The sequence below is a fragment of the Anoplophora glabripennis genome, unplaced genomic scaffold (assembly GCF_000390285.2).
Source record: "Anoplophora glabripennis isolate ALB-LARVAE unplaced genomic scaffold, Agla_2.0 scaffold47, whole genome shotgun sequence".
NCBI lineage: Eukaryota > Metazoa > Arthropoda > Insecta > Coleoptera > Cerambycidae > Anoplophora > Anoplophora glabripennis.
Window position 1 is genome coordinate 300,981 of NW_019416342.1, and position 14,546 is coordinate 315,526.

Here is a 14,546-nt window from a genome sequence, read left to right on the forward strand (position 1 = left end):
ATGCTGCTCTAAAATAAAATGGAATGCAATAGTAATTATGCAAGTATATTTTAATTCAAAAATGAGTTTAATAAGGCGTATTTACGGGAATGGTGATTGCAATGTAGAATTACTGACAGTTTCCCAAGCACTAAATGTAGATTGTACCGTACCAAATTTTGTGAACCTACCATTATGCTTCTTAAATATAAAAAAAATATTTTTATCCAACTTTGGCTATTGCTACTAGAAGAATGTTTCCTTAAAGTCAATTATAACGTATTTATTTTTTTTTTTGGTTCTATAGGGTGATTCACATATGGTGACCAAAAATGAAACCTCGTATTCTTTGACGAATTTTAAAGGTTATTATTTTTATTATTTTACCGATTATATCCTATAAAATTTTTCAGGGTTTTTTCGAAAAACATAAGAGAGTAGTAATTTGTAGAAAATTGAAGGACGAATCCGAAAATATCATGGTTGTTACCGTAAAGCAGTGGCGTACTATTTTATTTAGAAAAATATGCCACCGATACACTGTATCTCCGCCACTGGAGCATGTACATTTGAGGAAAAGCCCTCAGGTTTTGGACAGAGTTTACATGAATACATGCGCCCAATTTCAAATTATTTCACTTAATGGTTTTTAAATTATTTAAAACAATTTAAAATATTTTTTGAAGTTTAACACCCTGTATATTTTTAACGAAGCGTCCTAGATAAAAACTTTATAGGAAAAACTCCCCTTAAAATTCACCAAAGAATTCGTGGTGTCATTTTTGGTAACCATTTGTGAATCACCCTGTAGGTATAATATTATTGTGTACAAAAAACTAGAATTCATTGTATAATTCGATTATTATACTAATTTTGATTATAAAATAAGACCTATAAGAATTAACCTACTTATGCGTTTTAATTATGAAAATTACAATTCGGTGTTTTTTGCAAAGCAGACAATAACTTCCTTCTTTTCGCGTAAAGCTTTAAAATTATAGAGGCAATATTAGCCCACAACTCACAGTTTTAATAATCCCGTCATAAAAACTAACTGCATATTATTTGTTTCCATTACAGGTTTCGGTATTGGTTCTGTAATTTATTCCGCTTTGCAGTTTGGCGAATATTGGGAGCTATCATCGGAAGGGGATTGCGATAATTTGCTGAAAGCAATTAAACCCATGTTAAGGATCGTTTTTGTATTAATGGAAATGTTATTCATATTTTCGCATACAAATGTGAGTACCTACGTGTTATTTTAGGTCACGAAGCAATTCATTAAATGAGAATACCCGGATCAGTAGCGCCACCACGAGACGGAGTAATTAAAGTAATGAAAGCTTGATATTTACCGTCTGCCAAATAACGATCTATAGGCCGATCAAAATAACTCATTTAGACGGAAAAAAATTACTGAAATTACTGAAAAATTCATTGCTGCAAGTCATTTTTTACTGTTTTGCAACTGTGATTATAAATTTTTTTATTTCACCAAAAAGTATATCCGGCAGGACTCTGTACGATGATTTTTTTCAGTAGAATTTTTCTTTGAACAAAAAGTGTTCCAGGACAAACAATATGAATATCTCAGAAACTTCTTGATTTTTTTATCTAAAAAATGAGGTTATTTAAGACAGAGAAAGGTATACTTTCACCAAGTTTCATTAAAATTAAATTATTTTTGCGGAAATATGAAATAAAAAACGAATAATCTGAAAAAAAAAACGGTTTTTCGCATTTTCTCGGAATATTTGAGGTTATGTTAAAAAGTGACCTCTACAAAAGTTGTAGATTTTTGCATGATCTACAACTTTTCTATTGGATACTTCTTTGTTTAACGTCAACTTTCGCCAGAAATCCCAATGATACAATTTTTCATAACTTTTCAACCCCCCAAATCAACCCTCCGCTGACCCTGCTCACGCATTTATTTTTTAGTTTATTATAAGCCCTTTTACAATTTCCACTTATAAAAGTCGGTGTTACAATTTTTTTTTCTCCAAGTGTAATTGGTTGGACTACTAGTAATTTGTGTCGCACTAAAGAAAAATTATTATTATTGTGTAAATAAACAGGTCTCAAATTATGATCTTAAAAACAGTTTTTAGGAGTTATGAGAAGCAAATTTATCGCGAACTTCGGCCTGATGCACATGATAGCGACCAACCTCTGCGAATGGTTCTACGTGTTGGTGCTAGACACCAAAGGAGACATCTACAGGTCAGCGCAAAAGAGACAACAGATCGCAGCCAGGGACAACCAGACCCTGTCCACGGGCGACTTCCAGTTCATAAATTCCAACAGTTTCCTCATAACGAAGAACTTCTACGAGCACAAGTCCAATTGCATGCAATCCAATATAATGGAGCCGATTTTGACCAAAGTTCAGGGATTTCTGTCGCCCTGCACGGTCGAGTACAGCCTGCTGTGCGCCGTGATTTTGGCGCTTATGTGGAAGAATAACTGTGCAAATGACGGCGAGAGAGGTATGTAGGGTTAATTAAAATTTGTCGCAGCGAGATGTTTAGGCCACGTCGTTGTAAATATTTGAGTCAAATAGAAATTTAACTAACCGCTGTAACAGCTCGGGGCCTACGGTTCGATTGGTCTAACTTTAAATTTGTATTTACTCGGCAGCAAGTTTGTCTGCAGACTTCGTAAATTGCTTTCTAAGATATATTTTCTAAAGTCGTACTTTTTATATTATTGTTTTTAAATAATCAATAAACGCATGTTATTTGTTGTAAATGTCAACCTCAAGTTAATTTCAAAAACGTTATTTCAGATTCAATTCAGTAAAGGGAAGGGGTCAATTAGGCCGGGTTTCGGTCCTCTTCAATTTTGGCCAAAAAAATATTTTTTTATTATTTACAATAACTAATCGATTCCACCCCAAACGGGATCAAGGTCAATTAGAGGTCAGATTGAGAATAGTGTATTTTTGGATCTCTGAGTGCGAATTGGAGGTTAGTTTGTCTGTATCAGGTCATTTTAAAGTTTTATTTAATATAATTTTCTTTTATCTAAACCAATTTAACACGACCTAATTTTATGAACATCCAGTACATTTTATCACTTATGTGTATGTTTATGAGCAATGGTGGTGACTTCCTAAGAAAAGCAAATATTTTTTATCATGAATGATGTTTTCTTAGAAAACTGTCCGAGGACACCCTGTATACAGGGTGTTTCTGAAATAAGTGCGTTCCTTGGAAAGTGTGATAGATGGTACCAAAATGAGCAACTTTTGTAACTGAAGGTGTAAATGCTTCTGTTTTCGAGAAAATTAATTAAGAAAATTAACCATAAATGTATGCCGACCCTGTGCATCTTGTGCACGTGTTCGAAAAGAATGCTTATGAGATTCGACAAATGCCGGGAGTATTTGCACGTATGCGGACCAGTGTTGCAAGACATGTAAATATGAAAGTAATAAAGTGGGAAGAAACTTGGTACTCGGTGGAAAGAAAGTACTGATACAAAAGTATTTTATTAATTTACATTTTTATTAACCAAAAAATTCGAGGAAATCCATTCAAAACCCCTCTACTTAATAATAAAGAGTTTGTTGTACTAGGAAGAAATCCATTTTTATTTTTCGTTTTTATATTGTTTAATTGAGAGAAAATTCTCTCTGCACCAGCACTACTGTGAAGCAGACTAATTATATTCATGACAAATAAACAAATATTTTTGAAACATTTTTCTTTTACTCCATTTTTCATATCGAGTACTTTAAATCAAAAAAGTTCGAAGTCAAGCGTTTGTAACTCGCCTTTGATTCTGGTAAATTAGAAATCTCTCCGAACCACAGTACCAGTAACATAAAACATAACCATAACACTGAACAGTAACTACCACAGACCACAGAGTACTACAAAACTAGAAAATTACACCACGACCACATAATATTGTAATCTGTTTTCTGTTCAATGTAGTCCATACTGCTTATATTCAATAAACCACAGAACATTGAACTAACAGAGCTTGCAAATAAATGTATTATGATAAACAAAATACAAAAATTTTTCTTGTAATTCTCTTTCATAGACCGAAACAAAAAAGTATCTCTGTGGTGTTGGAAATCCTAGAAAATCACTAATTTCAGTACTTTAGCACTGACACTGGCAACGCTGATGCGGACTGATTTTGACCGTCATTTGGAGGCATGTTTATTAGCACATGGAAACACCTTTCAACAATTTTTGTAGAGCATATCGTCTGTTGGTTGGTAATTCTTTTATTAGTTTAATTTTTGTATTACCTTTAAACGACATTTCAGCAATTTCAAAAACAAAATTCAAACCATCAAAACCACCATCAGCGATTTCACACTGCGGCGCGCGGTAACTTCGATATCAAAGGTACGGCCCTCTATCATCCTTTTCAACCTTATTTCAGAAACATCCTGTATACAGCAATTCTGAGAAAATAAAGAAAAACATAAATTTTAGTTAGATAAACCCATTTTTGCATCAAAACATGATTAGTTGTTACAATTTAATGCTAATAGAAGAGGAACTGTTTGCTTGTAGTACATTTTTATTACTGTTCAGTGGCAGTGCAACATATTAGGAACGGCAGAAGTTCAAATTTTTTATAACCGAGAACAATCGATAACACAAATTCTAGACGAATGGCGTCTGCCCTATAATGTACTACACTCAAACATTGTTTACCATCAAATCTAATTTTCAGAAGCAACTCAAGACCTTTCAACAGAAATATCAGGACAAAGTGGTTGTAATGTAATTTACGGTAGAAGTCACAGTCAATTTTCCGTCGATTGCGCCCAAGCCCATAAAGGACTCTTCAGCGGGATCCTGGCGCTCGCCGTAACAATCATCAGTTTAATAATGTTTTTTGAGCTCGTCGGCTACAAAGAATTCAAAGACGCCACGGTTTTCCAAGTAAGTGCTGCTAATGAACTTATCCCACATGTAAACTTTGGAAGCCTCGAGTGTTGCATACTTTTATTTTTAAATTATTTAAGTAAAGATAAAGCTAATGACGTTATACTGAGGTCCCATGAAAATAAAGGTACTTGAGTAGCGCAGCGGCAATATAAATTATATTTTAGTTATTAGTTTTTAGATTTTCGCACATTGTAAATTTTACTCAATTCTCTTGTTGCGATGATGTGTAACGTAAAGGACTATAAGGGATTATTTGGAATAAAAAAGTTAGTACAGGCAACTATACCTAGTTCTATTTAGTTAGATTAAATTAATTAAGCAAGTTGTTAACATGGGTACATCTCGTACTTGCGTTTTTCACATGCAAATACTGTAATTGACAAATAGCAATCAAACTTTATAAAACTGAAATTCAGAGGCGACGATATTTTTGAAGAATTTGCAATTCATGACATGATTCGATCGAGGCTGAAATTACATCGCGCGGATTATGTCCACAATTTTTTTGTTCATTATGTTACACGAATGGACTTTATAATGCTTTATGACATGACTTTTTAGTTTTTTATATGTTAGCTCTTATATTTCAAATTATTCTAAAGTGATTTTCAAATAGAAAGTGCAGCAAATGCTGCCTGCGGGGATTGACGGTCTTAGGCATTGCAGGAGCTTGCCGTTCTAATGAGTTATGCAAACTAACTATGGACAACGTCAATTTAAAAAAAAATCGACGGCATTTTATTGTAGTTACAATTCCAGATTCTAAAAATGTATGTCACATACGTTTACAATCACTTCTCGTTTGGTTCTGTTTCCCACCTATAAATTCTCAAGAAATATATCAAGATTAGATTGGAAATCAAAACTGAAATTTTACGCTTTTTTATGCGCTATGAAGCAGGTAGATGTTACACCAGTCGGCAAGAATACCCTTTCTATGATTCCTAATAAGATTGCACAGTTTTTGAAACTAGAACATCCTGAAACATATACATTAATTCAGAAGAACATCGGCAACGTCACTGGCTAATACAGAAGTTGATGTATTCGCAATCAAGAGACATGGTCGGTGGAAATCAGCCACAACTGCAGAAAGTTATGTAGCTGAAAATGTTACTAAATGTAATAACTGTACAATTACTATAAATATTCATTGTATCGCTTTTTTCCGGAGGGAGGTAAAATCCACTTACCTCCTTAAAAACAATGTATTAATAGCCTATTTACTATAGTGGGAGCAGACAAACTTTGTGTTCTTCCTAGTCAGAAATGCATAATAATGGAGCGAGCAATTAATGATCTAACTTATGCAGATGTCACTAATGTCTAATATCATATTGATATTTCTTGTGTCGACCTTAACTGATAATAATAAACATTTCTGTTAGAGAAAATTTTGTAACAAATCAAACAAGTTTGAAAATCTGAACTAGCTATCATAATGTCGGCGAACAAAGCATTTTTGGGTTGAGATTGACTATAAATTCGTTAATTTTCATTTGTGGTACCTGCTGTTGTTGTATGACTACTGTTTTCTCAAACATTCTGTAGGTATTTTACATAATGTATATCAACTCAAGTCCACTTGAATATGTTCCAGGAATATTGAATAGTCGAAGAAATGGCGAATGCGACAGTGATTTAAGGAAATAAAGAGGAATTCCAAATTTGCTTTCGTATTCCTTATTATTTATATATCCCATTTATATAGTAACTGTTGAAGATATATTAATATTAAAGTAAACATGTTCTTATTTATTTTAGTGCATTTGTAGCAGCAACAGTTTATTAAGAGAACAAATAGTCGGCAGAACGTTACTCAACACATGATGTTATTATTTCAATTCGTTTTCACCAAAAATTGTATTGATTTTGAGTAAAAATTTCATACATTGACAATAAAACGTGATTAACATTTTAGACTTTAGAAATTTTAGATATTCTAATTATACAGGATGTTAATGAACTTCTTTCAAATATTTTTGAGGTAAATATACGGATTTGAGTTGAGTGAAATATAATTTTAAAGTCTGACTTACCTCAACATTGCAAGGAGCTACCTTTTGAGAATTGCTGAGTTCTATAGATGTTCGATTTGCTTGTACACAAGCTTCAGTGCGACGTATCCAATTCGCTCGCACGCGTCAGTGCGCCATTTTCAAAAGAAAACTTAGAAATACGGCTATTAAATATACTCTCGAAAAACAACACAGCAATTGACGAATTGATTACGAATTGACTCTTTCGAATACAGTCCGGTTGCATAAACTCGCAAAAAGTGTTACAGAAATTCTTGAAAGTACTCGCCGCCATAAAATACATGTATTTCGGCAGTTCCAAAACAGTTTTTAACACATTTTTAATTAGCTTTTTTCCCGATGACCTTAAACTTCCGACACAAGTTTGAGACATCGGTTAACTCGGTTTTTCACCCCTTTTAAATTTGACATAAATTCATTGACGCCCTGTAGAGTGTTCAGGGTTCTTTAATTTTATTTAAATTGCTGCCTGCGTGTTTTTAGGTCAACGTATGGGAGGCCATATTATTTTGGACAGCAACAATCGCTGCCGTATCCTGCATGGCAGCCTTGAGGGACATTAGCTTTGTAAAAGAAAAACGGGGATTAGAATTGGAACATCTGCTTCTTTTGGTAACGCAATCTGGACTTTTCATGTACTTTCTATTTCAAATAATTGGGGGCTTTCTCATGGGGACCAAGAAGGGAAAAGGTGGAATAATGAGGTAAACAATGTCTGACGTTGGAGTTAATCCATTTCGAAAAGATTTCAGATTAAATTTTCTTTTATTTCGTACATCGCATTTACATGTACGAGAAGCACATGAAATGTTTCCCCAGTTAGTAGTTTAATAACATTTTGTAATTCTGCACCTAACAATTTCGCCTTTTAGAATAATTACGCCTTTGTCGGCTCTGATCCAGAGTTGTTGCCAGACTGTTTTGGTTTTTGATGCCTGGCGGAGACGATGTCGCACGGAAACCCAAATGCGTAAGAAACCAGGGAGGCAACTAATTACTTTTTTGCTTGTTATAAACATATGTTTATGGGTGAGTATTAACCTCGTCATCCACTTTAAATTCTCTTATTTTTAAATTTAAAGCACCTATTAAAGTACAAAGTTGCTGGTGATTTTGTATAGTTAACTTGAAATTATATAGTACCTCTGACGCAACAAAAAAAACGTATCCATGACAGCTGGCTTGGTGACTATGGATAAAAAGCTGGAAATCAGGATCGTAATATCGAAATTAATAAGAAAAGCGTATTAAAATATAAGATACTGGCCATAATAAATATGTATATAATTTTAAAATTAGTAAATTATCAATTTAGAGAATTAATTATAGGTTTATTATTAATACTGGAACATTTTATTGAAATGCAAGAGACAGAAAAAGTTTCTAAGGAGACGAATTTTTAAATGCCATTTTTCAATTGTAAATTTTCAACTCCAACAACAATGAAAAATAAAGTAACAGTAATGATAAGATACAGTAACATCCTAAATTACATTCTCCTTTGTTTCTCCAACTGTGGAAAATAAAACCCCCTTTAAAGGGCTGTAACTCTGCACAGTTTCTGGAAATAAGCATACATAGAAGACTCCCTTCTACCTTTTGAAAAGGTTTTCACAACATTAAAGAATCCTGTATTTGTGATAATTCAAGCTTTTATTATACAGGGTAGCCCATCGAAAACGTACCACAAGGCATTACAGGGTAGTAAAGAACTTTTCGGAAAAATCCAAAAACAGGTCAAATTTGTTTCTGAGGGGGACAACTTTTGGCTCAAAAAGCATACCAAAATCTTCAACCCCTTAAGTGGGGGTGCTATCCCCTAAATTTTTTCAGATGGGAATGGGGGTCAAGTGGGAGGTCATTAGAAAGGGCTTTTAATTCTCTATACATCGATTCTTACTTTTTGAAAATCGATTCATTATTTTAGAAAATATGCAGCTTTGAAAATACGAACAATATTTTTGACGAGAAATGCGAAAATCGATTTAATTTTACTTCAAAACTTACGGTATTAGTCAAGTAAATGCTGAAAATGTTGTCCGCCAACTTGCATACAATGATACAGGTTGTCTTCAAACCGTTGTCGAACATTCTGGAGCACTTGCGGTGTTACTTCGCGACATACATTAATGATTCGTCCTCGCAGATCTTCCAAGGTATCAGGTGGAGTGCTGTAAACTTTGCTTTTAATGTGCCCCCAGAGAAAGAAATCTAAAGGATTTAAGTCGGGTGACCGAGGGGGCCACTCAATTGCACCTCTTCGTCCTATCCAGCGTCCTGGAAACGTCTCATTTAGGTAATTGCGCACATTGAGCGAGTAATGTGGAGGAGCTCCGTCTTGCTGGAAAATCAGTTCGTGTTCATTGTAAGCAGGGTCGTCCTCTATGATATTTGTTAGAGCTGGGTCGATGACATTTTGTAGTAAATCCAAGTACATATCGCCTGTCAAATTTCCAGGAAGGAAAAAAGGACCTACAATGGAATTTCCAAAAATACCTGCCCATACATTCAACTTCTGGGGGTGTTGGGAGTGTGTCTCATGGAAAATCCTTGGATTGGTATCAGCCCAGTAACGACAATTATGGCGATTCACTAAACCATTCAAGAAGAACGTACACTCGTCCGAAAAACACACATTAAAGAGGAAATTATCGTTTATCGCTCGTTCAGTCATTATTTCGCAAAATTGCAAACGACGATCAAAATCGTCTTCATTTAGCTCTTGCACTAGCCGAATCTTATAAGGATGGAATTTGTATTTTTTTAATATTCGTTGGACACTTGTACGACTCACTCCTGTCGCAGTAGCCAATTGCATTGTACTCAGCGTACTATCCATTGCCACTTGCCCCAATACCGCTATTTCCGTAGGTTCATTTAGTACCGGATTTTCAACCTGCCTCTTTTTGTTATGAACGGAGCCAGTTTCGCGAAATTTGGCCACCAATTCGCGAACAATTTTTCCAGACGCATGTTTCTCAGGATGCCGTTGGTTGAACAGTTCGGCGACCCGATTTCCGCATTCATTGTTTTTGAAAAAAAGCTCAATAATTTCTACTCTTTCTGGAATTGAGTACACCATAATTAATCAATTTAAAAGACTCGGCAGTATTGGTACTCTTCAACTACAAGTCACAAGACAGTTATCTAGCAACTTCTTGTGGCCTATCTAAATACGAAACAAAAAGCGGACAATTTTTTGCTCACCAAAATCAGGCTAAAGAATTCGCAAATCAGAAAAAAAAAAAGCGAATTCTTTTGAAGGAATTTACCAAGCTAATACCGTAAGTTTTGAAGTAAAATTAAATCGATTTTCGCATTTCTCGTCAAAAATATTGTTCGTATTTTCAAAGCTGCATATTTTCTAAAATAATGGATCGATTTTCAAAAAGTAAGAATCGATGTATAGAGAATTAAAAGCCCTTTCTAATGACCCCCATTCCCATTTAAAAAAATTGGGGGGATGGCACCCCCACTTAGTGGGTTGAAGATTTTGCTATATTTTTGCGCCAAAAGTTGTCCCCCTCAGAAGCAAACTTTACCTGTTTTTGGATTTTGCCGAAAAGTTCATTACTACCCTGTAATGCCTTGCGGTACGTTTTCGATGGGCTACCCTGTATATTTTCTTCAGCGTGCTGTTTAATAAATAAAAAAAATAACAAAAACTGAGCGCACATAGCTTTTGTAGATATTTTCATAAAATATTTTCACATTACCATACATAAAACACTTTCAAGTTTGGAAAACGGGTCTTAATGGCACATTTTGAGGAAATCTAGACATTTTACTTCATTTGTTATCGAACATAAAAATAAGTGTTATATTTCGTCTTCCGTGTGCAAATAAATAGCAATACACTGTTCCAAAGAAAATTATTGAATGTATGGAAATATTTTGTATTCCATTATCTTAGTAAGGGAAGTAATTTTTCATGAAATCAATGTAATCGTGGATGTAAACTGAGATGACAATGACAATAATTGTCCTTTTTCCGTTTATTTCCTAACTCCTAAACATGGAGAAGAATGGAGTCTATTTTTATTGATATACACTGTGTATCAAAATGTTGGAACAAAATTAATTTTTTTTCCAGTTCAGATTAAAAAAATCGCTGAAATTAGTAAATAGAAATTGTTACTTTTCTGCAACATTTTCAATTTTTTTTATCAAAAAAATGTAAAAAATTGTTTTTATGTCGTACTGACGACTATTTAAAGCAAGCATAGTCTCTTCTGTACTTTAAAAGACGTACCTACTTTTTAATAATCTATTTCTACTTACTTTAAAGCTTTAAAGCTAAAAAAAAACACATCGATAAACACATAAAATTAAGTGAAAAACAGAGATTGAAATTTTAATTATATGATTGGATGCGAAGATACAATCTCATCCATTCTCTCAGACAACTTCAACTTGTCCTCAGTTCACAGAACTCTGAAGCCTCAAAAGTGGCATCCTTACAAAGTTAACGTCTTACAAGAACTATGGGCAGATGATACTATACTATGATACTATGGGCGGAAGATTACAGTTTTGTGAGAAAATTAGCAATTTATTTGAAAGGTAACTCAACTTAAAAAATCACATAATTTTCACAGACGAAACAACTTTTTGCTTAAACGAAACAACGAACAGGCAAAATACTAGGTTTTGGAGCCCAGAAAATCCATATTGGATGCAAGAAAAACATACACAATGGCCAGAAAAAGTCAATGTTTGGGCTGGAATAATAGGAAATCGCATACTGGGACCTTATTTCTTTGAGGGCAATTTGACAGGCGACATTTATTTGAATTTTTGCGTTTTCAGCTGATTCCAGCCCTGGAATAAATTTTTCCTAACCCTAATGAGCTCAATATGCCTGCTGGTGATGTCTGGTACCAACAAGATGGTAACAGACAACCAACATCCACATTTTCGCCTCGATGTAAGAAATTACCCTAATGAAGTTTTCCCAAATCGATGGATAGGCAGAAGAGGTCCGCTTGAACGGCCACCACGCTGCACTGACTTAGCCCCCATTAGATTTTTTTTGTGGGGCTATCTAAAAAGCATAGTGTATGTGAACAGACCAGATACTATCTATCGAAGGATTGAAAAATCGTATCAGAGAAGAAGTTCGAAACATAACACCAAATTTTATTCAAAATGTAATTGATAACTTTAAAAACCGAATTGGGCATTGTGCAATGGTTAATGGGGGTCACTTTGAACATTTTCGTTGTAATAATATAAAAAGTAGTACATACTAAATTATTGTTTTCATTTAATTCCTTAATTTTTTTAAAGACTATGACAGAAAAGTAGGTATATCCTTATATCGCTGAATTCGTCTTTAGACGGATTATCTATTTATGCTATAAAATATAGAGCGTCCTATTAAAAAAAATGTTGGTAATGTTAGATATAGGTCTGTCAAACATAGCTACAAAAAAATAGAAAATATTGCAGAAAAGTGACAATTTATATTTACTAATTGACCTCTTTCGAGATTTGTTAGAATTTCAACTGAAAAAAAATTGAATTTTATTACATCATTTTGAGACACAGTGTATTTGTGTTTTTGGAAAACTTGATCTTATTTAATAAACGAATTTACATGTAAATTTTATTCAGCAACAACAAAAATATAAAGTAGGTAATCATTTCTATCAATTTTTACATTCCCTAATAATTTAAAATTTAATACATTTTTGAGCATCTAAATATAAGTTGCTTTTTTTGGTAGATAATATTTAACGATGGTGTTTAAATCGAGGCATAATTATTCGAAAATACTTCTTAAGTATCTTATGAACACAGGAAGGGTGTAGAATCCATATCGATTGCTTTATATAGGGGACAAATTCCATCGGATTAGAGCTGCTTTTCTCATAAAATGTGGGAGAGGAACAATTGATGTAAACGTTATGTGGGAAAAACAATGAAAGGCATGATGGTAAAGGAAGACTACGGATATGAAAAAACATTTAATGCTTATGTAATATTTTAGGGTATTTGAATTAAAAAATGTCTGTCTGTAGTATTTGTTTGCAGTCTCTGGCATTGTCTTGTTTGTTGGTTTGATAGTTATGCCACAAAAAACATATACGGTGACCAACCAGAAAGTATACAGGATCTTAAAAATAACTGCCTGTTAAAAATCTATAACCATTTTTATAAACAGTAAAACATAGGTCGGAAAAAAGTAAACAATTTTTGCGTATGTTTACCAATGATGTAAATATGCTTTAATTCTACTACTGCTGTTGAAAAAAATAAGTACATAATAAAAAACCATTTGAAATCCTAATATTGATCTACCTGGTCATTAATAAGACATAGGCAAATATTGATGCATATTAACGACCTCTTTATTTGAATTTATTAGGATTTTTATAAAGAAATTGAACTAAAAAACTCACTTAGAATAATATATATAACAGAAGTATAAATGTAAATATTTTAAAACATTTCTGATATAACATTTCTTAAAAGTGTACTTTCTAGAGTAAATTTAGTGACAGCAATTTGCAGCCGCATTACCAATGCGTGTATTGCCCAGTGAACACAAGAACGTTTATATAACGTTATATATAACTGAAAACCGTGATCATAAAATCGTACATGTATAACGTATGATCAACTTTTATATGTCGCGGGAACTAACGTTAAATAGCACCTACAAGGCAACGTGTAATAACAGGTATTATTGAAACTAACATTAAACGTTTATTGTATTCGTATTTAAAACATTAGGAACAACGTTTTATTTAATATAAATATACACGATAAACAAACGTTACTTTATCCATTGCAATTAACATACATCGTAACGTATAATTATACTGATTTTAATACAAACATTACACGTTGACTGGATTTGAACTTAAAACGTCAGAAATTACGTTTTATTTATTACAAATTTAAACGAAAACCAAACGTTATTTTATCAGCAATAATTGACCCACAAGAGAACGTATAATTATAGTGATTTTAATACAAATATTTAACGTTAATTATGTTCCAGCTTTAAACGTCACAAAAGACGTTTGATTTAGTATGATAGTACACAATAAAGAAACGTTATTTTACTAGCTAGAACTATTTTTATTTAAACGTATTATACATACTATAATAATACGTCATTAGATACGTTGTGTCAACGGTATAAATATACGTCTTTAATCCACTGTCAAATACCATTAAAACACGTAAAGAAAACACTAAATGAAACTCTAGAAAAACATTTTATTGAAAAAAGTATTTTCAAACAATAAAAATGACACTAAATAGTAGCTATAGTAAATATAAAATAATGAACAAAAACAATAACAATTGTTAAATTCTGTATGTATTTTAGCAATTTCAAGTTTTATTTGCTGCTCGAGGGCAGTTTTTTGAAACGGTTTTTCTGAGGAAGAAGAGAAGAAGGGTAAGATATCTAACAGAAGCTAAATTTTAAAAAGGAATGTGTAATAATATATTGATAGTATAACAATATACAATAACATAATGAATGCATAATTTAGGTCAGAAATATGGAGGGAAAGTTTTAAAAGCAGGTTGGCTAGAATTTAAAAATTAGAATTAGACTTCAAACATTAAAAATGCTAGAACAGAAGTATCT

At 33.1% G+C, this 14,546-nt stretch overlaps 1 protein-coding gene across 1 annotated transcript in view; it reads left to right on the forward strand.

Annotated features, from left to right (window-relative positions):
- The window catches only part of LOC108906385, a 29,650-nt gene that overhangs the window by 6,539 nt on the left and 8,565 nt on the right, over nucleotides 1-14,546 (forward strand). The window contains exons 6-10 of the mRNA XM_018709614.1: nucleotides 1,060-1,220; nucleotides 2,084-2,468; nucleotides 4,681-4,892; nucleotides 7,421-7,641; nucleotides 7,810-7,966. Coding sequence (XP_018565130.1) covers nucleotides 1,060-1,220; nucleotides 2,084-2,468; nucleotides 4,681-4,892; nucleotides 7,421-7,641; nucleotides 7,810-7,966 — 1,136 coding nt within the window. The remainder of the gene's footprint in view (nucleotides 1-1,059; nucleotides 1,221-2,083; nucleotides 2,469-4,680; nucleotides 4,893-7,420; nucleotides 7,642-7,809; nucleotides 7,967-14,546) is intronic.